This window comes from Somniosus microcephalus, chromosome 6, assembly GCF_052327205.1.
Source record: "Somniosus microcephalus isolate GS21.2 chromosome 6, FLI_Smic_1.0, whole genome shotgun sequence".
Lineage (NCBI taxonomy): Eukaryota > Metazoa > Chordata > Chondrichthyes > Squaliformes > Somniosidae > Somniosus > Somniosus microcephalus.
The window spans coordinates 108,504,346-108,531,311 of NC_140992.1; the positions used below are offsets into that span (position 1 = coordinate 108,504,346).

The 26,966-nt window shown below is 46.8% G+C and overlaps 1 protein-coding gene across 2 annotated transcripts in view; it reads right to left on the minus strand.

Annotated features, from left to right (window-relative positions):
* Window positions 1-26,966, minus strand: part of LOC147115976 (rho guanine nucleotide exchange factor 4-like) — a 173,154-nt gene that overhangs the window by 123,398 nt on the left and 22,790 nt on the right. For both annotated transcript variants that reach the window (XM_085990657.1, XM_085990656.1), the window contains exon 2: window positions 25,305-25,502. Coding sequence is in view for 1 of the 2 variants with exons in the window: in XM_085990656.1 (XP_085846782.1) it covers window positions 25,305-25,502 (198 nt within the window). In the remaining variant the exon portion in view is untranslated. The remainder of the gene's footprint in view (window positions 1-25,304; window positions 25,503-26,966) is intronic.

Consider the following 26,966-nt stretch of genomic DNA (forward strand, 5'->3'; position numbering starts at 1 on the left):
CAAAAAGATTGATTAAGAAAGGGAAGATAGATTATGAAAGTAAATTAGCAAAAAATATAAAAACAGATAGTAAGAGTTTTTATAGTTATATAAAAAGAAAAAGGGTGGCTAAAGTAAATGTTGGTCCCTTAGAGGATGAGACCGGGAAATTAATGGTGGGAAATATGGAGATGGCAAAAACACTGAATGAATATTTTATATCAGTCTTTACAGTAGAAGACACTAAGAATATCCCAACACTGGACAAACAGGGGGCTAAAGGGAGGGAGGAGCTAAACACGATCAAAATCACTAAGGAAGTGGTACTCGGTAAAATAATGGGACTCAAGGCGGATAAATCACCTGGACCTGATGGCTTGCATCCTAGGGTCTTGAGGGAAGTGGCGGTAGGGATTGTGGATGCATTGGTAATAATTTTCCAAAACTCCCTGGACTCGGCAAAGGTCCCGGCAGACTGGAAAACTGCTAATGTAACACCCTTATTTAAAAAGGGCAGTAGACAGAAGGCTGGAAACTATAGACCGGTTAGCCTAACATCTGTGGTAGGTAAAATTTTGGAGTCCATTATTAAGGAGACAGTAACAGGACATTTGGATAATCATAATTTAATAGGACAAAGTCAGCATGGTTTTATGAAGGGGAAATCATGTTTGACAAATTTGCTGGAGTTCTTTGAGGAAGTAACATATAGGGTGGATAAAGGGGAACCAGTGGACGTAGTGTATTTAGACTTCCAAAAGGCATTTGACAAGGTGCCACACAAAAGATTATTGCTTAAGATAAAAAATCACGGGATTGGGGGTAATATTCTGGCATGGATAGAGGATTGGCTATCTAACAGAAGGCAGAGAGTTGGGATGAATGGTTCATTCTCAGACTGGCAATCAGTAACTAGTGGTGTTCCGCAGGGGTCAGTGCTGGGTTCCCAACTCTTTACAATCTATATTAACGATTTGGAGGAGGGGACCGAGTGTAACATATCAAAGTTTGCAGATGATACTAAGATGGGAGGGAAAGTTGTGAGTGAGGAGGACATAAAAAACCTGCAAAGGTACATAGACAGGCTAAGTAAGTGGGCAGAGATTTGGCAGATGGAATACAATACTGGAAAGTGTGAGGTTATGCACTTTGGCAGGAAAAATCGTAGAGCAAGTTATTATCTTAATGGCAAGAAACTGAAAGTACTGAAGTACAAAGGGATCTGAGGGTCCTGGTGCACGAAACTCAAAAGGTTAGTATGCAGGTGCAGCAAGTGATTAAGAAGGCCAATGGAATGTTGGCTTTCATTGCTAGGGGGATAGAATATCAAAATAGGGAGGTATTGCTTCAGCTGTACAAGGTATTGGTGAGACCGCACCTGGAATACTGCGTACAGTTTTGGTGTCCATCCTTAAGAAAGGACATATTTGCTCTCGAGTCAGTACAAAGAACGTTCACTCTGTTAATCCCGGGGATGAGGGGATGGACATATGAGGAGAGGTTGAGTAGATTGGGACTCTACTCATTGGAGTTCAGAAGAATGAGAGGCGACCTTATTGAAACATATAAGATTGTGAAGGGGTTGGATCGGGTGGATGCGGGGAAGATGTTCCCGATGATGGGTGAAACTAGAACTAGGGGGCATAGTCTTAGAATAAGGGGCTGCTCTTTCAAAACTGAGATGAGGCGGAACTACTTCACTCAGAGGGTAGTAGGTCCATGGAATATGCTGCCCCAAAAAGCTGTGGAAGCTACATCATTACATAAATTTAAAACAGAAATAGACAGTTTCCTAGAAGTAAAGGGAATTAAGGGTTACGGGGAGCGGGCAGGAATTTGGACATGAGTCTAGGTTCGGATCGGTCATGGCCCTGTGGGTAGCGGAGCGGGCCCAGGGGCCATGTAGCCTGATCCTGCTATTTCGTGTGTCTAATTCTGTTAGATTCAGGAGATGGTACTGTGATAGTGGATTGGCGGTTAGGATCAGATCAGCCATGATCTTATTGAATGGCGGAGCAGGCTCGAGGGGCCGATTGGCCTACTCCTGCTCCTATTTCTTATGTTCTTATGTTCTTATGTAAGAAGACATTGAGGTTGAGGATGCTACGCAAAGATAAGTGCCTAAGTGCCGACTTGCTCATTAAGTGAACCTGGCATGGACAGACACGATTGCACTTTGTTAGTTAAATGAGTTAGTCCAACTTTAAAGGATACAAGAAGAGGGATTGCAAACATTCAGCGCAGAGATAGGAGATCCACGAAGGATGTCGAGCTTGTGTAGGTGGACGTAATGCTGGCTGAAGCCTAACACATACCTAGCTAAAGAAGAGGATGACACACGCTACTCTGTCCAGCGACGGAATGGGTAATAACCATTCAGAACTGTAAATTACTGCCATCATACACAGAAAGGTATTGATCTCTGCTGTGTGTGCTAATAAAGGTTTACTGTAACCAATTGGTATCAAGTCTGAATCCTTAAGAATGCTTATGCCATTTAGATTCTGTATTAATTCAACTTCCAGGGCATCCTTATGTTCTCGTGATGGAATCCTTTACTGACACTGCCCCCACATGCCCTAATTCCCCTGCTATCTCTCCTAAAATTGTTATAACCAGGAATGTCCAAACCTAAACCATGTCTCTGTTATAGCTGCTATATCATATCCCTCCATACTTATTGATGCTTCTAACTGTTCAATTTTGTTTTGAATGCTTTCATACCACTCAATCCTGACTCCAATCTTTTTAAATGTTCACCATTACTCATTACATTTTCTCATTTCATTTTTTGATAACGCTTGCCCTTTTGATATAGTATTTTCAGATTATCTGCTGACAATTACTATCAAGGGTTACACAGGATTAATGGGCACTTGGGTGCCTGACTGCCATGGAACTAATCTCCAGCATAATGGTACAAAAGCATGGCAGCTGTCTTTCTTTCTGCCAGTGTCATTTACACTTCATCTCGAGCCATCTTTTGTTTCTTAACTTGTCCCATTACCATCTCCTTTTGCCTTGCACCATCATCCCTTTTGTCTCCTAATCTCTCCTGCCTTCCATCCTATCACAGACCTTCCCTTTTGTTCTTTCCTCCCCTCCTCCATTTCCCTGCCCCTGCACTTGCTTAAAAACCTGTTCCATCTCCAGCTTTTTGCAGTTGTGACGAAAGGTCATCGACCTGAAACTTTAACTCTGTTTCTCTCTCCACAGATGCTGCCTGACCTGCTGAGTATTTCCAGCATTTTCTGTTTTTATTCCAGCATAATGGTGGCAGTTTTAGCCTCCTTCCTGCCCTGCTTACACACGATAGCAGGCATGAAATCAAGACTACTTCCTCTTGACCAGTTACCGCTACTTTAACAACTCACCTGATATTTTGTGGCCAGGAAGGGGGGGGGGCGGTGCAGTGGTGGGGGGATAATTCCTGGAGGCCAGAATGGCCTGTAACAGATGAGAATTTGATTTATATATTTAAATTGGGATCTCATAACATCATTATGATGGTAGCGCCATTTTCAGATCTAACTACCTAAGTAACACCATTTCCTGCTTCCACCCAACAACCACAAGTCCTGAGGTGGCCATTTCAAATGCTATTTAAAGAGATCCTCAACTGCTCCCAGGTAAAGCTGTTTAGAGCTTTTGAAGACATTTATCTTCTAGTATATGTGTTTTTTTTTACCTGAAATGTTTTAAAAGTACTTGTAGTTGCTGTTCTAGTCTTAGAGTTTTATTTAATTGCAGTTGTTTCTTGATGGAGGATCCTTCTAGAAATTCCATTCTGGGAGGAGGAGGTGGAGTTGCATCTGGAGGGAGAGTGGATAGAAGGAGGCATGCTCAGAGGAATCCTTACCCTCCCCACAGAGTTTATAGACTCAGAACAACATACCTACAGTTATCTGAGATGTAGTGAATAAGAAAGCTTTGATTCTCTAGGGAGGCAGTGACAGAGTCATGTCACATCCTACGAGAAAACTTGCAGCCAAATATTGCAGCTAGCACATCATTGCCTGTTGCAGTCAAGGATACGGCAGCCCTGAACTTATTTGCCTCTGGCTACTTCCAAGTTGTCACAGGGGATGTCAGTAACACCAGTCAATCTGCAGTCCACGCTTGTATTAAACATGTGACTGATGCCTTGTTTGCTGGAGAAAACACTTTCAGTACTTTCCCTGTGGGTATCTGAATGCAACAGGATATTGTTCCCAGGTTTGCACCTTACAAGTCCAGGGCATCATCAACTTATATTGCCCTGTGGGATCCTTCAGACAACACAATCACCTTCATTAATCACAAAGGACTCATGTCTATAGTAATCTGGGATGTAATGTTAAAGTTATCCACCAGATGGAGCCAAATATTAAGGTATCACATTCCCAGTGTTTAAGGTAATGGGTCATGTAGGCAATGTCCTGGTACACCAGTTATTAAGGTAATGTGGCATTGCATTATGGGTATGACTCAGAGGTGAATCCTCCATCTTGCATCGTGCAGTTAGAAATACTGTGTTTTGCTTGCAGCCTGTAAGAGATGTTTCTCTGCTACACCGTATAATTAAACAGTTGGGTTTGGTTCCTTATATCTCGCTTATCTCAGTTTCGGACCTTACCACTCGGATATCACGCTATTAATATACACCTGATGTGTGATGACCATCATTTAGGTCTGTGCCTGCTTTCCAAGGCAGCTGCAATGATGCATTTATATTGCGGCAATCCTCCACCTCCACCGTTTGCCCTTGCACAGCAGCTAAGAGGCTGACTGGTTGGAGGCAAGGGTTATTTTCTGCATGCTCGGCTCATGACTCTGCTTCAAGAACCCTTACTTGTCAGTCGAACAATCAGATCCATGGATCAACTAGAGCCCTCAGGAAGCAGACCATTATAATCATCAAGGAACAATTCGGATGCCGGGACAGGTCTGGTGGCTTCCTGCAATACAGTCCAAAAAGACCCCTCCACTGTTTCTAATTTGTCACACTGCTTGTCCGACATACAGTACTGGAGGAGCAGAATTTTCCTCCAATGAAATATTGGGAAGACCAAAGCCATTAGCTGGAATCTTTATCTTGGAGTCGGGTCGGGTGGCTGCGGGCCGCGTAACGAGACAGAAACCCAAAGATTTGAACAGTGCGTTCTGCACTGTGCCTTTAACTCAATGGCCCCAATTGAAAGAGTCACGCGTGTTTCCTGGCCCAATTATAGGGAGCACGTCTGATGATGGCACCCTTGACTCATTTTCAATGCAGTTATTTAAAGCAGCCTTGCACACATCTCATTTGAAGGTTGCTGTAGGAGTGTAGAAGGTAGTTTCTAGAGCTCTAAATTGGGGAATAAGACTGACAAATCTGTGGGTCATGGAGACAAGACAGAGGGCAGTGCCAAGATTCACAGATGCCTTCCTGGAAGTGCTGGTGCAGGCAGTAAGAGCAAGCAGGGAGGCCCTCTTCCTTGGGGATGGATGAAAATGACCAACTAAAGAGACAAAAAGGGCATGTCTACAGATCGCAGAGGAGGTCAGCAACAGGGATGTCATGAGGAGAACGTGGAACCAGTGCCGCAAAAGATTCAATGATCTCATCAGGTCAAGAAAGGTAAGTGCAATGCCACACTCACCTACATCCTGATGTGCCTGTCACCCCAAATCCATTACTCTGCCTTCCCAAGCCTACTCCTGCACATCACTCCTCACACTAACCTGCCTTGCAGGTGCACCCATCCCTCTCTGTCTATGCATCCACTCACATCCCCATCTGACTAACCAACACTGACACTCACCATCATCCTAATGCAATAATAACAAGTAACACCACAGAAAGAGGCCATTTGGCAATGTCATGCCCTCATAGTCACCCTCTACAGATGTAGTCCATCCATTTGTTACACTCATTCCATCACTCTTTCTTGAAATTCTCTTTTTTCCCTTCTTGCAGGAGACAGCCCACAACAACAGGGAGAGGCAGAGAAACGGAGGTTGGCCCTCCAGTCCTCAGTAATTTGACACCAGCAGAGAAACACGCCCTTGAAATCTTTGGAGCTGCAGAGCTGCTGGTGGTGGGAGACGGAGAAAGGGGGACCTCCCAGCAACCTGGTGACAGATTTAAATCTCATACAGCCATATGGCATACAACAGTCACTCATATAGTGACTGATGTCAGCAGTCAGTGAAATGTCATCATGCGTACAATGTTTTTTTTTATTCGTTTCTGGGATGTGGGCATTGCTGGCAAGGCCAGCATTTATTGCCCATCCCTAGTTGCCCTTGAGAAGGTGATGGTGAACCACCTTCTTGAACTGCTGCAGTCCGTGTGGCGAAGGTACTCCCTCAGTGCTGTTAGGTTGGGAGTTCCAGGATTTTGACCTAGCGACGATGAAGGATCAGCGATATATTTCCAAGTCAGGATGGTGTGTGACTTGGAGGGGAACTTGGAGGTGGTGGTGTTCCCATGCGCCTGCTGCCCTTGTCCTTCTAGGTGGAAGAGGTCGCGGGTTTGGGAGGTGCTGTCGAAGAAGCCTTGGTGAGTTGCTGCAATGCATCTTGTAGATGGCACACACTGCAGCCACGGTATGCTGGTGGTGGAGGGAGTGAATGTTTAAGGTGGTGGTTGGGGTGCTGATCAAGCGGGCTGCTTTGTCCTGGATGGTGTCGAGCTTCTTGAGTGTTGTTGGAGCTGCACTCATCCAGGCAAGTGGAGAGTATTCCATCACACTCCTTACCTGTGCCTTGTAGCTGGTGGAAAGGCTTTGGGGAGTGAAGAGGTGAGACACTCGCCACAGAATACCCAGCCTCTGAACTGCTCTTATAGCCACAGTATTTATGTGGCTGGTCCAGTTAAGTTTCTCGTCAATGGTGACCCCCAGGATGTTGATGGTGGGGGATTCGGTGATGGTAATGCCATTGAATGTCTAGGGGCAGTGGTTAGACTCTCTCTTGTTGGAGATAGTCATTGCCTGGCACTTGTGTGGCATGAATGTTACTTGCCACTTATCAGCCCAAGCCTGAATGTTGTCCAGGCCTTACTGGATTCGGGCATGGACTGCTTCATTGTCTGAGGAGTTGTGAATGGAACTGAACACTGCAATCATCAGCAAACATCCCCACTTCTGACCTTATGATGGAGGGAAGGTCATTGATGAAGCAGCTGAAGATGGTTTAGCCAAGGACACTGCCCTGAGGAACTCCTGCAGCGATGTCCTGGGACTGAGATGATTGATTTGCAACAACCACAACCATCTTCCTTTGTGCTAGGTATGACTCCAGCCAGCGGAGAGTTTTCCCCCGATTCCCACTTACTTCAATCTTACTGGGGCGCCTTGATGCCACACTTGGTCAAATGCTGCCTTGATGTCAAGGGCAGTCACTCTCACCTCACCTCTGGAATCCAACTCTTTTGTCCATGTTTGGACCAAGGGTATAATGAGGTCTGGAGCCGAGTGGCCATGGCAGAACCCAAACTGAGCATCAGTGAGCAGGTTATTGGTAATTAAGTACCACTTGATAGCACTGTCAAAGATACCTTCCATCACTTTGCTGATGATTGAGAGCTTGGCTGGAGGCACAGCTAGTTCTGGAGCACAGGTCTTCAGCCCGACAGCCAGGATGTTGTCAGGGCCCACAGTCTTTGCTGTATCTAGTGAGCTGAGCCATTTCCTGATATAACGTGGAGTGAATCGAATTGGCTGAAGAATGTCTTCTGTGTTGGTGGGGATGTCAGGAGGAATCCAATATGGATCATCCACTTGGCACTTCTGGCTGAAGATGGTTGCAAACGTTTCAGCCTTGTCTTTTGCACTCATGTGCTATCATTGAGGATTGGGATATTCATGGGGCCTCCTCCCATTAATTGTTTAATGGTCCACTGTGGCGGAGCCACTGAATGACTCTGGGCAACTGTATATAATTCCCTTTAACGATGTTCTAACACCAGCCTAAGCCGGTACCATTGTGTTAGACATTAATGTGTTTTGTATATAGTGTTTATATGAACGGGACGTGGCAGCCGTTGGCATTCTTCAGCCATCAACTATGGCGGAACGAGAGAGCATATAGCACGGTCGACCGGGAGTTGCTCGCCCTTTTTCTGGCCATCCGCCATTTTTGCTTCCTCCTGGAAGAACGTCCTTTCACCGCCTTTGTGGACCATAAGCCACTAACTTTTGCCATGGCCAAGACCGCCGAACCGTTGTCATCCCGACAGCAACGTCAACTGACCTACATATCCGAATTCACCACGGATATACAGCACGTGGCCGGTAAGGACAACCTGGTGGCAGACTGCCTCTCCAACGCGACCGTCAATACGGTTCATTTGGGCATCGATTACGCCCTCATGGCAGCGGACAAAGCCTCAGACCCAGAAGTCCAAGCCTGCAGAACAACCGTCACTGGCCTCCAGTTGGCTGATGTCAAGTTCCATTCGGCAGGTACCACGCTGTTGTGTGACGTCTCCGTACGGGACCCTTGCCCGGTCGTGCCGGTCGTCTGGTGCCGTAAAGTGTTCGACGCCATACACGGGTTGTCACACCCAGGAATGAAGGCCTCTCAGAAGCTGATGTCAGCGAAATTCGTATGGCATGGCATGCACAAGGATGTCCATGACTGGGCCAACACCTGCGTGGTCTGCCAAAAGGCCAAAGTACAGCGCCATGTCAAAGCTCCGTTGGCCACCTTCACAGTTCCGGAGTGACGTTTTGACCATGTCAATGTGGACCTGGTAGGACCACTCCCACCCTCCCATGGTTTTTCACACCTCCTGACCATGGTTAACCGCACCACCAGATGGCCGGAGGCGGTTCCCCTGTCATCCACTACTTCGGCGGACGTGGCCAGGGCGTTCATTTCCACCTGGGTCGCCCGTTTCGGAGTGCCCGCAGATATTTCTTCCGACAGAGGACGGCAGTTTTCCTCCGAACTCTGGAATGCAGTGGCCCAAGGACTCGGTGTCAAATTGCACCGCACCACGGCCTACCACCCACAGGCGAATGGCCTCTGTGAACGCTTCCACTGATCACTGAAAGCCGCCCTGAGGGCCAGCCTCCAGGACACTGGATGGGCAGACAAGCTACCGTGGGCCCTGTTGGGCCTTCGCATGGCCCCCAAGGAAGACCTTCACTCTTCATCAGCGGAGCTGGTGTACGGTCAGCCGCTGCGAGTCCCGGGGGATTTCCTGCCAGCATTGGCGAAGCCATGGTCCGCGTCTGACCAGCTTACTAGCCACCAGGAGGCAGCCAGATGCTTCGCACCAGTGCCCACTTCGCATCATGGGCTGCAGAGTTCGCACGTTCCCCCGGAGCTTCACAAGGCTGAGTACGTCTTTATTCGCCACGATGCTCATTGGGATCCACTCAAGGCCCCATATACTGGTCCCTTCTGCGTGTTGGAGGCAGGGGACAAAACCTTCACGGTAGATGTCGGTGGTAAACCGGACCACATTTTGGTCGATCGCTTAAAGCCGGCACATCTGGACCTCGACCGCCCCGTCGAGACAGCACAACCGCCGAGACGAGGTCGGCCAGCCATCGCCATTACAGCAGACCAAGTGCAACCGCCCGCCAGACCGCCAGCCGCCCAACAGCCTCCGCCTCAGGAGTACAGGAGTCGTTCTGACAGGCTCATCAGACCACCTCACCGCTTGACTTTGTCCGTTAAAGCGAATTCAGGGGGGGCGCATGTGGCGGAGCCACTGAATGACTCTGGGCAACTTTATATAATTCCCTTTAACAATGTTCTAACACCAGCCTAAGCCGGTACCATTGTGTTAGACATTACTGTGTTTTATATATAGTGTTTGTATGTACGGGGCGTGGCCCCTTTAAGAGCACGGGAAAACGCAGGCAAACGCGATGATGTCACGTCGCAAACCACGTGACTGCCCAGGCAGTCCTCGTGGAATCTCCATCTTGTTAAGACCTGTTTTCGTGGTTCTCCTGTATCTCTCTCAACAAACGGTTCGAACTCGTTTAGTCTTACATTAAAGACCTGTTTGTTTGATCTCCTGAGTCAACCTCAGTTATTAGTTAGGAATTCGACGATTCCTACACCACCACCTTTCACAACTGGATGTGGCAGGACTGCAGAGCTTTGATTTGATCCATTGCTTGTGGGTTCGCTTAGCTCTGTCTATAGCATGCTGCTTTCATTGTTTTGCATGCATGTAGTCCTGTGTTGAAGCTTCCCTAGGTTGGCACCTAATTTTTAGTGATGCCTGGTGCTGCTCCTGACATGCTCCTCTACACTCCTTATTGAACCAGGGTTGGTCCCCTGGCTTGATGGTAATGGTAGAGTGAGGGATATGCCTGGCCATGAGTTTACGGATTGTGGTGGAGTACAATTCTGCTGCTGCTGATGGATGCCGAGTTTTGCGCTGCTATATCTGTTCTGAATCTATCCCATTTATTATGGTGGTAGTACCACACACCACAATGGAGGGTGTTGTCAGTGTGAAGATGGGTCTCTGTCTCCACAAGGACTGTGCGGTGGTCACTGCTACCAATGCTATCATGGACAGATGCATCTGCGACAGGTAGTTTGGTGAGGATGAGGTCAAGTAGGTTTTACCCTTGTGTTGGTTCTCTCACCACCTTCAGGACTCAGGCAGCTCGATCAGCAATGGTGCTACCGAGCCACTGATTCCGATGGACATTGAAGTCCCCCACCCAGAGTACATTCTGTGCCCTTGCTCAGTGTTTCTTCCAAGTGGTGTAGTGATTCATCAGCTGAGGGAGGGCGGTAGGTGGTAATCAGCAGGAGCTTTCCTTGCCCATGCTTGACCTGAAGCCATGAGACTTCATGAGGTCCGGAGTCTGTGGTGTATGTAACCTGTTCCACCTTAAGAGAACTTAAGCCTGGTCCACCTTAAGAAAGGTGCTACTTTCTTTGGCTGCTGTATACGTAATACCGGTGGTGACCACACCGGTATATAAGCACAATGTAATAATATGGTATTCAGTATAGTCCAACCTCCAACCAGTAAAGACCTGTTGAATTTACTCTTGTGGTCTGTGTAGTAATTCTCACTATAACACACAGACTTAACAGTGGCGACGAGTCCGACTCTTACCCTGCTGCAGTAATTTCCACGGCGACTTCGTCCACAGACAGGACGTCGAAGAGAGGTTTCCACCCTCATCACCTACGGGAAGACACGTCGAGCGGCAGGCATCGAGCAACCGGAGTGCAGAAGACATCCTGACCTCGAAGCCTCCATCAGCGACTGTCAGCTTCTTCTACTACCTCGTGGTGGGTAAGCCGGGCAGCGACGCGACAGAAAGTCAACCACGTTGGCTGTACAGACGGGGCTGGGAAGACGGAGGAATAAGGGCGGTGAGGTCGATCGCGACCAGAGATAAGGGCCGGGCCGCTTTCGAGCGAGAGGCGCAGCATGGGACATCGATCGCGACCGGAGATAAGGGCCGTATTCGGGCTAAAGGCGCAGCGTCTGGGGAAACTGAAGGCGTGAGAGCTGCGGTGAAGCGGAGACAGCATCGGGGGATGGGTGAAGACCGCCAAGCACGGGAAAACCGCCATTTTGTGGGCGGAGGACGACGGCAAGAGCGGGAAGCCGCCATCTTAGATAACATTAAAAATACGATAAATCGCTGCGATGCCTAAACATGGGAACATTAATGCCTTCGACAGTGATATAGAAGACTGGGCTACGTATGTAGAATGCATACAAAACTATTGTAAGGCAAATAAAATTCCTGAGACAGATAAAGCACTAACATTACTAAACTTAATGGGTGCGAAGACATACGGGCAATTGAAACACCTGTTATCACCAGATGAACCGGCGGATAAGACGTTCGAACAGATTGTTACTGTCCTAAAAAATCATCTTTGCCCCACGCCGCTGATGCTAGCGGAACAATTTAAATTTTACAATAGAAGACAGCTGCAAAATGAAAGCAATGCTGAATATTTGATGGAATTACGTAAGCTAGCAAAATATTGTCAGTTTGGAACGGGACTGACAGAGGCACTTCGAGATAGATTTGTGTGTGGTTTATTTAAACAGGATACACAAAGGCGACTGCTCGAGGAGAATGAGCTGTCTCTCGAGAAGGCGGTCACTATGGCAGCAGCACACGAGGCCGCAGCGAGAGGCACGGCAGTAATGCAGCTACGGCCACCGGAACTCGGTACAAACAAATTGGGTTTGAGTTCTGTCAAATGTTATCGTTGTGGAAAGACAACGCACGATCAGAACCAGTGTTGGTTTAAAAACCAAGAATGCAGAACGTGTGGCAGGCTTGGCCACATAGCTAAAGTATGCCGGTCAGGAAGGAAGACCAACAATAAAAAGTCACCGCAAGGAAAATATGCAAAGGTACACAAGGTGACAAAGAACAGTTTGACCGAACAGAAGTCAGATTCAGACGCTAGCAGTAATGAACTGGATAGCTTAAAAATACACAACGTTGGTAAGGATACAGACCTCCAGACAATTTGGGTCACTCTTAAGATAGCAGGAGTCCAAGTAAAAATGGAATTGGACACTGGATCGGCATTGACGGTCATGAATAAGAAAGGTTACAGGAGGTTATTCCAACATATTCCCTTACAGGATACGGAGATTATATTGAAAACGTACACAGGGCAAAGAGTGTACCCCATCGGAAAAATAGAGGTAGAAGTGATCCACAAGGGCGAAGGAAGCCAAGTAATGGACTTATATGTGCTACCTGAAGGAGGTCCACCACTACTAGGACGGGAGTGGATTAGGAAAATGAATATGGACTGGCACTCCTTGAAAGCACTAATGGTAGATTCCGGGGAAACAGCTGTCAAACCTAAACGATTGTCCAGAATATTGGATGAGGCTAAAGAGGTGTTCCAGCCGGGACTGGGAACACTGAGAGGAATTACGGCAAACATCAAGATTGATGAACATGCACAACCAAAATTTTTTAAAGCCAGGCCGGTACCCTATGCAATACGACCTGCGGTTGAAGCGGAGCTGGAAGCACTAGAACGTTCAGGGGTACTGTCTAAAGTAGATTGGAGTGAGTGGGCTACGCCCATTGTTCCCGTTATGAAATGTCCTGCGAACAATAAGCCAGGAGATCCAGGGAAGGTTCGCATCTGTGGAGATTTCAAGATCACCGTTAATCTGGTGCTTCACACGGTGCAGTATCCGCTTCCACGGATTGAGGATATTTTCGCTTCACTGTCTGGTGGGAAACACTTCACCAAGATAGACCTGGTGCAGGCGTACTTGCAGATGGAGGTTGAAGAAGAGTCACGCCAATACCTCACGATCAACACGCATCGAGGGTTGTACCGGTACAATAGGCTGGTTTTTGGTGTGGCATCGGCTCCAGCAATTTGGCAGAGGGCCATGGAGCAGGTATTACAGGGAATTCCAGGCACACAATGTTACCTGGACGACATTCTGATCACAGGTGATGGTGATGAACAGCATCTCGCTAACTTGGAACTGGTGCTCAACAAACTGAAAGAGTATGGACTTAGAGTAAATCGGCAGAAATGTGAGTTCTTCCAGAAGCGGATCTCGTACTGTGGTCATGTCATTGACCGGGAGGGGCTTCATAAGTCTCCTGACAAGATAGCGGCAGTTGTAAAGGCTCCCGCTCCGGAGAATGTCTCTCAGTTGAGGTCGTTTCTAGGATTAATTAACTATTACCATAAATTTCTGCCAAATCTATCCACGTTGCTGCATCCGTTGAATGCTCTTTTACAGAAAGGGGTACCATGGGACTGGGGCGAAAACTGTAAGAAGGCGTTTCGCAAAAGCAAAGAATTGATCACCTCAGAGGAAGTGTTGGCTCACTTCAACCCGACACTGCCTATTCGGTTGGCTTATGATGCTTCTCCATATGGTATTGGGGCAGTACTCTCACATAAATTGCCAAATGGCACGGAAAGGCCAGTCGCGTTTGCATCCAGATCATTGACCTCCGCTGAGCGCAACTATGCGCAGATCGATAGGGAGGCACTTAGCCTTGTATGGGGAGTGAAGAAGTTTAATCATTACCTACAGGGCCAAAAATTCACACTTCTGACGGACCATCAACCGTTGGTGTCCATTTTTAACCCTAAGAAGGGTGTTTCGGTGATGACAGCACAGCGTCTCCAGAGATGGTCTCTTTTCTTAGGGGCACATCAATATCAGATAGAATTCAAAGGTACGAAACAGCATGGCAATGCTGATGGCCTGTCGCGCCTGCCACTACCTGAAGATGAAGACACGACGGAAGTTGACCCTGTTGAGTTATTTCATTCGACCATTATCGAGTGTTTACCTGTCACCAACGCAAGTATTGAAAGAGAAACCAGGAACGACCCGACACTGTCGAGTCTACGAGGCGACAGTGAAAGGATGGCCAACATGGGGTGATCCTCTGTTACCGGCATTCTCGGCAAGGCGAGACCAGCTGTCCGTCTGCCATGGTACTTTGATGTACGGGACAAGAGTGATTATTCCTCCCAAGTTAAGGGAAAGAGTTTTAAAAGAACTACATGAAGGTCATCTGGGGGGAGTTAAAATGAAAAGTCTTGCTAGGGCTTACGTATGGTGGCCGGGTATTGACCAACAGATTGAGGAGTTAACGAAAAGCTGCGCTGGGTGTCAAAAAGTGCAAAATGCACCTCCGATAGCACCGCTACACCCATGGGAATGGCCTTCAGCCCCATGGCAACGTGTACACATTGACTTTGCTGGTCCATTTATGGACTCCATGTTCCTAATCGCGGTGGACGCACATTCCAAATGGCCAGAAGTCATCAAGATGAATACCACTACTTCAGAAAAGACAATTGCGGTGTTAAGAACAATATTCGCAAGGAACGGATTGCCAGAACAGATCTGTTCGGACAACGGACCACAGTTTGTATCGGAAGAATTCCAACAATTCTTAAAGAAGAATGGAGTTAAACATTATACCTCTGCCCCATATCATCCGGCGACAAACGGGTTGGCTGAAAGATTTGTCCAGACATTCAAAAAGGCTATTAAGGCCATGAATGATGATCAGATTCCGCTGCAACACAAGGTCGATAAGTTCCTGATGTCATATAGAAACGCCGATCATGCCGTGACTAACCAAAGTCCTGCTATGATGTTTTATAACAGGAGGTTGCGGTCCAAGTTGGACTTGTTAAAACCAAATGTGCGGAGGGAAGTGGAAAACAAACAGTTTCGGCATATTAACAGCAAGACCACTCGAACTTTCGACGTAGGACAACCAGTGATGGCAAGGGGCTATGGAAACGACAAATGGCAGTCCGGAACAATCCGGGCCAGAGAAGGACCTCTGATGTACACCGCAGATATTGGTCATAATGTGATAAGGCGTCATGCGGATCAACTGGTAGAGTCGAGAGCAAGGGTCGAACCCATGGTTGTGACAGAGACAGCTGTGGAAGACGTTCATGAACCTGAAGCATCTACCTCAGCCGAGAATGTATTTGATGATGATGACACCCAATACATTGGCAACCAACTAGAGGAGGCACCTCAACAACAAGAATCAGAGGCCACTGAAAGGCGTTATCCAAGCCGAATCAGAAAGCTCCCTGAGAGACTGAACCTTTGAACTGTTATACCTGAAGTTATATATGTATATATGTTATGTTTATTTGGGGATATGACTGTTAAGCTAAAAAGGGAGGATTGTGGTGTACGTAACCTGTTCCACCTTAAGAGAACTTAAGCCTGGTCCACCTTAAGAAAGGTACTACTTTCTTTGGCTGCTGTATACGTAATACCGGTGGTGACCACACCGGTATATAAGCACAGTGTAATAATATGGTATTCAGTATAGTCCGACCTCCAACCAGTAAAGACCTGTTGAATTTACTCTTGTGGTCTGTGTAGTAATTCTCACTATAACACACAGACTTAACAGAGTCAGTGTTGAGGACTCCCAGGGCCACTCCCTCCCGACTGTATACCACTGTGCCACCACCTCTGGTGGGTCAGTCCTGCCAGTGGGTAAGGACATACCCATGGATGGTGATGGAGGAGTCTGGGGCATTGGCTGAGAGGTATGATTCTGTGAATATGACTGTTGTTTGACCATTCTGTGTGACAGCTCTCCCAATTTTGACACAAGTCCCCAGATGTTAGTGAGGAGCACGTTGCAGGTTCGACTGGGCTGTACCGTTGTCGTGTCTGAAGCCGATGCCAGGTGGTCCATCTGGTTTTATTTTTGCAACCGAGTGGCTTGCTAGGCCATTTCAGAGGGCAGTTAAGAGTCAACCACATTGCTGTGAGGTCTTGAGACACATATAGGCCAGACCAGCTAAGGGCGGCAGATTTCCTTCCCTAAAGGACATTAGTGAGCGAGATGGTTTTTTGCGACAATCCGATAGTTTCATGGTCACCATTACTGATACTAGCTTTTTATTCCAGATTTATTTCATTAATTGAATTTAAATTCCCCAGCTGCCGTGGGATTTGAACCCTCGTGTCTCTGGACCATTAGTCCAGGCTTCATAACACTTCTAATTCATCTCTTTACTCTCCCACAGGTCCATCAAGTGCCAACGCCCAGAGGACATCTGCCAAATGTGTCAAAGCAGTTGCAACAGGAAAGTGAGTAGGCTGTCTCTACTTCTGCTGAAGCCACAGGGGTTGCACCTCATAGAAGCACTCGGAAAAGAAAAAAGACACAATCCTAGATGCACAAGAGTATGCACATGGGTGTATGAACAAATGTTAGTGTTAAGTTTCAGTTATATTTATGACGCACATAAATTTATTTCTTTGCACAACTTACCGGTCTTGTCCATTTTTGCCTGCTACCTGGGAAGTGGCCTTGTCACTTGGAGTGAATGGTGAAACATTACTTAACCTTGAGCAATAGGTGTTTGGGTCACAGGAATGGTTTGGTCATTGTAGTACTGCTTTGTGATGTTGTTGGAGGTGGGGGGAAGTTAGTCCAGCATCTGGGAGCCATATGGGTGCACTGGTGCAAGTTAAGTAAATCTGGCCATTATAAGGCCATTCCGGGCCTCCCGTGCGCCGCTGCTGGTGCCATCTCCACCTCATGTTCGTCCTCCTCCTCCTTGACTTCCACCTGCTTCTCCTCCTCTGAAGAGGTTGTGCGCTCTGTGCCTTGCTCCTCCTGCAGCTCCAATCCTTACTGCTGCGCTCTGTTGTGCAGCATGCAGCAAACGACAATGATTCTGGAGACCCTGGTTGGTGCGTACTGAAGGGCTCCTCCAGGTCTGTCAAGGCATCTGAAGCACATTTTTGTCATGCTAATTGCTTGCTCTATTGCACATCTGGTGGACATGTGGCTCTCATTATAATGTTCCTCGGCCTCTACTTGGCCTCCTCAAGCATGTCATGAGCCATGTCTTCGGTGGATAGCCCATGTCTCCAAGCAGCCAGCTGGTAAGTCTGTTTGGAGTGGCAAAGAGCTGAGGGATGGTGGACTGGTGCAGCACGAAAGAGTCATGACAGCTGCCAAGGAATCTGGCACACACATGCATGATGATCTTTTTATGGTTGCAGATGAGTTGCACATTGAGGGAGTGGAAGCCCTTGCAGTTCACAAACACTCCTGGGTGATGTGGGGGCACCTTGAGGGCCACATGTGTGCAGTCGATGATGCCCTGCACCTGTGGGAAGCCAGCCAGAGCCGCAAAGCTGAATGCCCGCTCAGTTACACTGGCTTCATCAGTGGCAAAGTTTACATAAGTGGCTGAGTTGTCAAACATGGCATCGGAAACCCAGGTGATGCATCTGTGGGCGGCCAACTATGAGATCCTGCAAATGTCTGCTGAAGATCCCTGGAAGGAACCTGAGGTGAAGAAGGTGAGGGCGGAGGTGACTTTGACAGCCACTGGTAAGGTGTGTCCATCAGTTACAAACATCTGCGATGACCTGGCGCGATAACCTAAGTCTCCTGAAACACTGCTGCTCAGTCATGTTGAGGAAGCTCATCCTCTGCCTGTATACCCTGTGTTGGGGGTATCGCCTCCGGCACGTCCACCCCTGTGCTGACCCCCTCTCTCATGTGGAGCATCAGACCATTGAGGAGAAGGCTGCTGCTGCTGCTGATGCTGTTGTGGCTGCTGCTGCTGGTGTGGCTGGCGTTGTTGGTGGGGCTCATCTTGTTCTGACTCTGAGGTCCAAGGTGAGACAGCATAAGCAGCACCCACGCTTATCTAATAGATGGCAGGTAAAGTGGAGATCAGAGGCCCAATCCTTCAATGCTGTGATAGTGACTAGCAATGTGGTGAGAGTGGCTTCCGAGGTTGCAGAAATCACCTGCAAACTCCTGACAGCTAAATCTCTGCACAAAATAATGTCAGCCAGAGCCTTTCCCTTAGGCAAGGAAGCAGGTGTAAGGTGTGAGTATTTGTGTTTTTCCAGCTGTCACTTAATGAACTCACAAAATGGCCACTGAGCTTCTGCCTCCCCTTCACAGGCGAGGTTCCTGAGGTGCATGAACCCCGTGCGTAAAAAGTTAAAGCCAAAACCTGAGGGTCTCTCAACAAGCAGTTAAGTACTTCAATTGGTCCCTTCGAGGCTGAGACAGGAAACATTATTATGGGGAATAAGGAAATGGCAGAAACGTTAAACAAATATTTTGTATCTGTCTTCACGGTAGAAGACACAAAAAGCATACCAAAAATGGTTGGGAACCAAGGGTCTAATAAGGGTGAGGAACTTAACGTAATTAATATAAGTAGAGAAAAAGTACCAGAGAAACTAATGGGACTAAAAGCCGACAAATCCCCTGGAGCTGACGGCCTACATCCTAGGGTTCTAAAAGAGGTGGCTGAAGAGATAGTGGATGCATTGGTTTTGATCTTCCAAAATTCCCTAGATTCTAGAATGGTCCCAGCAGATTGGAAGGTCACAAATGTAACACCGCTATTCAAGAAAGGAGGGAGAAAGAAAACAGGGAACTACAGGCCAGTTAGCCTGACATCAGTCGTCGGGAAAATGCTGGAATCCATTGTTAAGGAAGTGGTATCAAGTCACTTAGAAAATCATGACATGGTTTTATGAAAGGGAAATCGTGTTTGACAAATTTATTAGCGTTTTTTGAGGATGTAACTAGCAGGGTAGCTAAAGGTGAACCAGTGGATGAAGTATATTTGGATTTCCGAAAGGCATTCGATAAGGTGCCACATAAAAGGTTATTACACAAGATTAGGGCTTATTAATTTAAAAAAAAGTTGGTAACACCTTTGCCTCTGAGTCAGAAGGTTGTGGGTTCAAGTCCCACTCCAGGGATTTGAGCACATAAAGCTAGGTTGACACTCCAGTGCAGTGCTGAGGGAGTACTGCACTTTCGGATGTGCCGTCGTTTGGATGAGATGTTAAACCGAGGTCTTGTCTGCTCTCTCAGGTGGATGTAAAACATCCCATAGCACTACTTCGAAGAAAAGCAGGGGAGTTATCCCTGGTGTCCTGGCCAATATTTATCTCTCAATCAACATAACAAAAACAGATTATCTGGTCATTATCACATTGCTGTTCGTGGGACCTTACTGTGCACAAATTGGCTGCTGCGTTTTCCACATTATAACAGTGACTCCACTTCAAAAGTACTTCATTGACTGTAAAGCGCTTTGAGACATCTGGTGGTCGAGAAAAGTGCAATATAAATGCAAGTCTTTCTTTTACATTCAAGGCTGAGATAGATAGATTTTTGGACTCTAGGGGAATCAAGGGATATGGAGATTGAGCAGGAAAGTGGAGTTGAGGTCAATGATCAACCATGATCTTATTAAATGGCGGCGCAGGCTCGAGGGGCCATATGGCCTACTCCTGCTCTTATTTCTTATGTTCTTATGTTCTTCTTAATGAGGTCGCCCGCCTCTCCTGAGCGGGTCGGTGGCGCATTGGAAAATGTGCCCGAGTTAAATGCGGGAGTCGGCGGGATGATGGTGGGTTTCCAACGCGCTGGCAATTTCCGTGATTTTAACTGCTGAACCGCCCCCAAGCCCACATGCTCGGCACTGGGAAAATTCCGGCCATTGTCTTCAGTCCCTGCCACAAATTCCATTCCTTAGCCACTGACTTCATCCCTCTGCCTGGCAACTGTCTGAGGCTGAACCAGACTGTTCGCAACCTTGGTGTCATATTTGACCCTGAGATGAGGTTCTGACCACATATCTGCCCTATCACCAAGACCACCTACTTCCGTCCCCGTAACATTGCCCGACTCCTTCCGGCCTCAGCACATCTGATGCTGAAACCCTCCTCCATGCCTTTGTTACCTCTAGGCTTGACTATTCCAATGCTCTCCTGGTTGGCCTTCCACCTTCCACCCTCCATAAATTTGAGCTCATCCAAAACTCTGCTGCCCGTGTCCTAACTTGCACCAAGTCCCTTTCACCCATCACCCCTGTGCTCGCTGACCTACATTGGCTCCCGGTCTGGCAATGCCTCAATTTTAAAATTCTCATCCTTGTTTTCAAATCCTTTCATGGTCTCGCCCCTCCCTAACTCTGTAACCTCCACCAGCCCTACAACCCTCCGAGATCTCTAGCCTCCTCCAATTCTGGCCTCTTGTGCATTCCCAATTTTAATCGCTCCACCATTGGTGGCCGTGCCTTCAGCTGCATAGGTCCTAAGCCATGGAATTCCCTCCCTACATCTCTCTGCCTCTCTACTTCTCTCTCCTCCTTTAAGATGCTCCTTAAAACCTACCACTTTGATCAAGCTTTTGGTCATCTGTCCTACTATTTCCTTATGTGACTCAGTGTCAAATTTTGTTTGATAACGCTCTTGTGAAGCGCCTTGGGATGTTTTACAACATTAAAGGCATTATATAAATACAAGTTATTGTTGTTGTTGATTGCGGTTTGCTGCAAGCTGCATAATTTTGCTTTGCAATGGGGACAACACCTGGACCACCATTAGAGTAAAGCCCGTCAGCAGGTTGAGGGGGAGGGATGACAAAGAAGTGAGATGGATCTAACAGTTGCCTGTAACAAGAGCTCTTTGGCAGCGGTGCACTGAAGAGAACTCAAGCTAAAGAATCTGTGCTCCCCTGCCTTAGCAATCATGTCCTACATCTGTCACATTCCTTCCACCCTATAAACAACATCTGCCCAAATAGCAAAGCTGATATTCACCTCACTTAAAGCTGCATGATCACCAGGGATATTCTCTGCATGCAAAGATTTCAAATAACATTGTGGTTTTAATGGGTAACAGAAAGGCCTACACACTACTTGTCACCCAGGTGCAAGCACCTAGTGTGCCTGACTGAAGTGATGTTTTACCTACTCTAGTGCTTCTACGAGGTGATTCCTCATGGCTGCAACTTGAAAGAGGCTGCTGTAGCTCGTTCAAGAGCTCATGAGATGCCCTTGGCCAGCAACGTCTTGGAACTTGGACCTAAGAGGGTCCAGAAGCAGAGTACAAGAATGCGGTGTCTGCCAGGGCAGTCTAGCCAATTTGTTTTCCCATTGCGTGACTGCCTGTGCTACCAGCTGCAGCTCAGTGTTGCAACTGATCTGCAGGAGAGGGGGCACTCGGAGATCAGTGATCCAAGCTGGTGAGGTCGAGAGCAACAGCTGCCTGGAAGAGTCAGCAGGGGACCTTGTCCCAGCCTCCAGGTCACTGCTCATTTGCCTGAGGAAGGAGAGTTGCCAGCATAAAGTGTGAAGGAATAAGCAACATACCTATTCAGAAAAATACACCATTCAATGAAAGAATTTTGACTTTATTAAAACATGACAAACTAGGTCTGGAAATCTGGAAGCCTCAACAATGGAGAAGCTGTGAACAGCATTCAGGCTATTTAGATAAGATAAGTTGTTGATACTGAATCAATAGCCTTGTTGAAACAGAAGGTTAAAGGTTCCTGACGTCTGAATCTTTGGAAAAAAGACAATAGTACACCCTGTTAAGTTGTTCTAAAGTACACTTCGTAAACAGGTACATAAAAGTAAAAGAAGCACCTGCCATCAAATTGTTTATATGATAAACTTTGAACACCTACGGAGGGGAGACACGAGTCTGTGTTACAACCAGCTGCGGTGAGTAAGAATTGCATAGATCATCCTAGTTAACATACATAGAAACATAGAAGATAGGAGCAGGAGTAGGCCATTCGGCCCCTCGAGCCTGCTCCGCCATTTAATGAGATCATGGCTGATCATCCAAATTCAGTACCCTGTCCCTGCCTTCTCCCCATATCCCTTGATCCCTTTAGCCTTAAGAAATATATCCAACTCCTTCTTGAATATATTTAATGAATTGGCCTCAACTGCCTTCTGTGGTAGAGAATTCCACAGGTTCACCACTCTCTGGCTTCTGTAGTTTCAGTTTCAAGCTGCCTCTTGTTCAGTAAAGTACCTGTTAAACTGTTCTCCCGAAGTCCGTGTATTATTGAGGCGCGGACTTTACAGTTAACATAAGCAAGAAAACAGTATTAGAAAAAATAATGCCACTAAAGCCTGACAAATCCCCAGGACCTGATGGTTTCCACCCCAGGGTTTTGAAGGAAGTAGGTGAGGAAATTGCAGATGCTTTAGCCATAATCTTCAAGAACTCTCTTGATTCAGGAATTGTCCCTTTAGATCGGGAAATTGCAAATATTACTCCATTGGAAACATGAGAGAGAGAAACGAGGAAATTATAGAGCTGTTAGTCTAACATCTATTGTGGGGAAGTTATTGGAATCTCTAATTAAGGATAGAGTGATTGAGCATTTAGAGAAATGTGAGCTGATTAGAGAGGGCAAATGTGGATTTGTAAAGGGTAGGTCATGTCTCATGAACTTAACTGATTTTTTTGAGGCAGTAACTAAAGTAGTAGACAGGGGAATGGCTATGGATTTAATACATATGGACTTCCAGAAAGCATTCAATAAGGTTCCTCATAAGAGACTGTTAGTTGAAATTAAAGCTGATGGAATTGAAGGCAAATTATTGACCTGGTCAGGAGATAGGTTAGGCGGTAGAAGACAGAGAGTAGGGATAGAAACATAGAAGATAGGAGCAGGAGTAGGCCATTCGGCCCCTTGAGCCTGTTCCGCCATTCAATGAGATAATGGCTGATCATCCAATTTCAGTACCCTGTCCCTGCCTTCTCCCCATATCCCTTGATCCCTTTAGCCTTAAGAAATATATCCAACTCCTTCTTGAATAAATATATTGGCCTCCACTGTCTTCTGTGATAGAGAATTCCACAGGTTCACCACTCTCTGGGTGAAGAAATTCCTCGTCATCTCTGTCCTAAATGGCTTACTCCTTATCCTTAGACTGTGACCCCTGGTTCTGGACTCCCCGGCCATCGAGAACGTCCTTCCTGCATCCAGTCTGGCCAGTCCTGTTAGAATTTTATAAGTTTCAATGAGATCCCCTCTCATTCTTCTAAACTCCAGCGAGTATACCCAATCGACCCAATCTCTCCTCATACGTCATTCCTGCCATCCCAGGTATCAGTCTGGTGAATCTTCGCTGCACTCCCTCCATGGCAAGAACATCCTTCCTCAGATAAGGCGACCAAAACTGCACACAATACTCAAGGTGTGGTCTCACCAAGGCCCTTTACAACTGCAGCAAGACATCCTTGCTCCTGTACTCGAATCCTCTCGCTGCGAAGGCCAACATACCATTTGCCTTCTTAACCGCCTGCTGCACCTGCATGCTTACCTTCAGCGACTGGTGCACAAGGACACCCAGGTCTCATTGCACTTCCTCTTCTCCCAATCTATTGCCGTTCAGATAATAATCTGCCTTCCTGTTTTTGCCACCAAAGTGGATAACCTCACATTTATCCACATTATACTGCATCTGCCATGCATCTGCCCAATCACCCAACCTGTCCAAATCATACTGGAGTTTCTCGGCATCCTCCTCACAGCTCACACGCCCACCCAGCTTTGTGTCATCTGCAAACTTGGAGATATTACATCTAATTCCCTCGTCTGGATCATTAATATATATTGTGAATAGCTAGGGTCCTAGCACCGATCCCTGCGGTACCCCACTAGTCACTGCCTGCCACTCGGAAAAAGACCCGTTTATTAAGGTGTTCTAAATGCAAAAGATGCAAACAGAAGCCCTTGGTAAAAATGACATCAAATAGATGCACCTACTGTTACACTTTTTTTTATGATGCGCTTAAGACATCTACACAGGAGATACGATTCTTAATGCTACCAGCTGAACTGACTGTAAGAATAGCAGGGGTCAGCAAAAAATGACTAGAGATAATTAGCTTACATCAGCAGAAAACTTCAAAGGAAAAACCACTGAGAAATGATATAAATATTGAACTTTCAAATGGGATGATAGATTCGCTGTAAAGGGCCAAAGTGATTCTCAGGCTTCAGAGGCAGGCTGTGTAAGTCTACAACTCTTTGTGTCTTGGGGATCAATGGCACTGTATTTGATTTTGGTAGATATTCTGAATAAGACTGAGAACTGTAAAAATGAAGCGAAGTTAAGATCTGATAATAAGAATTGTAAGCTTTCTCTTTTTGGAACTGTTAATGTTGCGATTGAAACACCTACTGTAATTACATGTCGATTCTTTAATAAATCTATATATTTTTAGAATTATCTCACATAATACTTCTGTATCAAACTCGCGAACTCAATCTCTGTACGCTCCTTGGTGAAGAGTTGCAGAATTCTGATGGAGTTTTCCGGACCCTCATATTATCCGGAATGTTACAGTCTAGCTAGACTTATTATCTGGAGGGCGGTAACATCTTCAGGTTGTTCCTTTCCTTTAGAGAGAGATAGTCTGGATCTTTAGACCCAATTAAGAGTCTTTAGGATTCAGCTACCTCAACTTTAGTTGAAAGTGAACGTCTGAGGAATACGCCTGATCCGGGGTAGCCCTAAAGGGGCTAGGACTAGTAATTACCCCTTCAGAAGTGCACTCCCATATAGGCAGCTCACTGATTAGGAGATGAGAAACTAGGCATTGCTGTCGGTTCTTAAGGGCTTGCTGCAGCTTAAAGGGGAGATGCATGTTTTTTCTTGCCAAAGCAGGGAAGCAACATTGTGGAACCGCAGGATAGTGTTTGGGGGCAAGACGAGTTTCAGCAGGGCCCCGTGGTTTTCAAATTCAGCCGTGGAGAGTAAGGAGGTCCAATTCCTCTTGGACGCTCAGCAGGTGCCAAGGCAAGTTGGTGAACGGGCGTAGCGGGAGCTCTTATAATATGTGAATGTGAACAGCATTGTCTCCAGGACCTGATTACTCTGCAGAGAGAAATACAATGATCACACTAGCTACCAACTTCCTGCTGGAAGACCAAAATTGATTCCATTACCTTTTGTGGCAGGGGAGGGGAAAAATTTTGCAGGAAAAAAATTCCACACTTGTGCGATCCCAAACATAAACTAAACTGCCATCTGCACCTTACCTCATAGATGTCCTTTAAGTTCTTGACGTAGTCTCTCTCTTTGTTTATGATCTCGTTGATGACGTTGTTTCTCTGCCGGATTTTCTTTTCCTGTTCTGGAGAGGGAACAATTTTCGCTGGAGTCGGTAGTTCGACAGACTGGCTCTCACTGTATTCTCCATAGAAAACATAATCGTCCTTTTCTTCATCGTACCCTAACTTCAAGAACAGAAGATAAGTCTACTTTAACATCCAAAATAACTATAATCCTCTAGCACCCTGTTCATAATGAGACCAGAGAATGCGCTTGAACTGATACCATTGTTGTTTCTTGTAATGATTTATGATAACGTAAGCAAGAGGTTGTACCAGGAAATTTGGCACTTATAGTTCCTAGTAGGACAGTGACTGCTATTTGATTACCACTTTAAACAAACTCCATGAATATGTGCTGTTAATGGAATATCTAACTATTTTAATAGGATCTACCCTACTGATAATAGCTACAAAGGACCACATCTGTAAAATATTAAAAATCTTGCATTTACATGCACTCCCTGTCTGCACAATTTAACTTTCTGTTGCCAAACAATTCCATATTATAACAGTAGTAAGTGGGAAATGTGGGGGCTTGTTCAGCCTCATTAGCACTGGTGTACAATGTCAGGTTACTATACCTTCAGGTGGCTTTTGTTTAACTTTCACTTTTTATTCATTTTAAAATCATTTGCCACCAATGTTCCTGATAATTTTTTGGGGGTGAGCGGCCCCTTTGAACGGGTGGCGCGGCCCATTCAAATTTCCGTGCATGCGCGGTCTTTCCATTGTGTAGCCACTGAGCGGCCTGCGCGGGACCTGATTAATGGGAACATTGTTTGCCACTGGTTCTCGCATTGCCTCTGCCAACTTGAACCCATTCAAGGGCCTCCCCACTCTCCCTCTGCTAGTTCTTACCCCTCCCACACCATTTGCCCTCAATTCCTAAGCCTCATCCCCTCTCTCTCTTTTCACCCTCCCTCTTTTCAGCCCCCCCACCCCTCCACCCCCCAGGTATGCCCTCAACTCTCAACTGACCCTACTTTTTCCTGAGCATACCCAGCCTCCTGCACTCAGTCCTCAGCCGCACCCACCCCTCCATGATCAAGGCTTTGCTTTCGGTACATTGGCCGTATCTTCCCTTGCAATTGCCATGCCTGCGTCTCGGCCGCACACGCCCTTTCTCCCCCAATAGGGCTTTCACTCACGATCACTGCACACCCATCTAGTGTCTTCACCAATTTCTTAAATCTAAGCGAAGAGGGAGAGAGAGATAGAAGGGGAATGTGGGAGACACAGGGGGTGTGGGGGTAAGGGAGTGGTCGAGGGGAATGGGAAGGGAAGTTGAAGGTGGGAGGAGGTGGGCATCAGGTGAAAGAGGAAGGGCGAGGGACTGCGAAGGTGGTGGTGAGGTGGAAGCAGAGAAGATAAGTGAGAGGAAGTGGGGAAGGAAGGCGAAAGGGGAAGAGATGTGAGGGATGGAGGAGAATGGGATACAGGGAAAGTAGGTAAGAAGCAAGAGAGACAGATGTGGGGTGGTAGAGGCTGAATTGAGGTGTGCAATGGCAGCATAGGAGGTCCATGGGCGGTAGATTGTGTCCCGTTTTGGGCACTTTAATTTAGGAAGGATGTCAAGACCATGGAGAT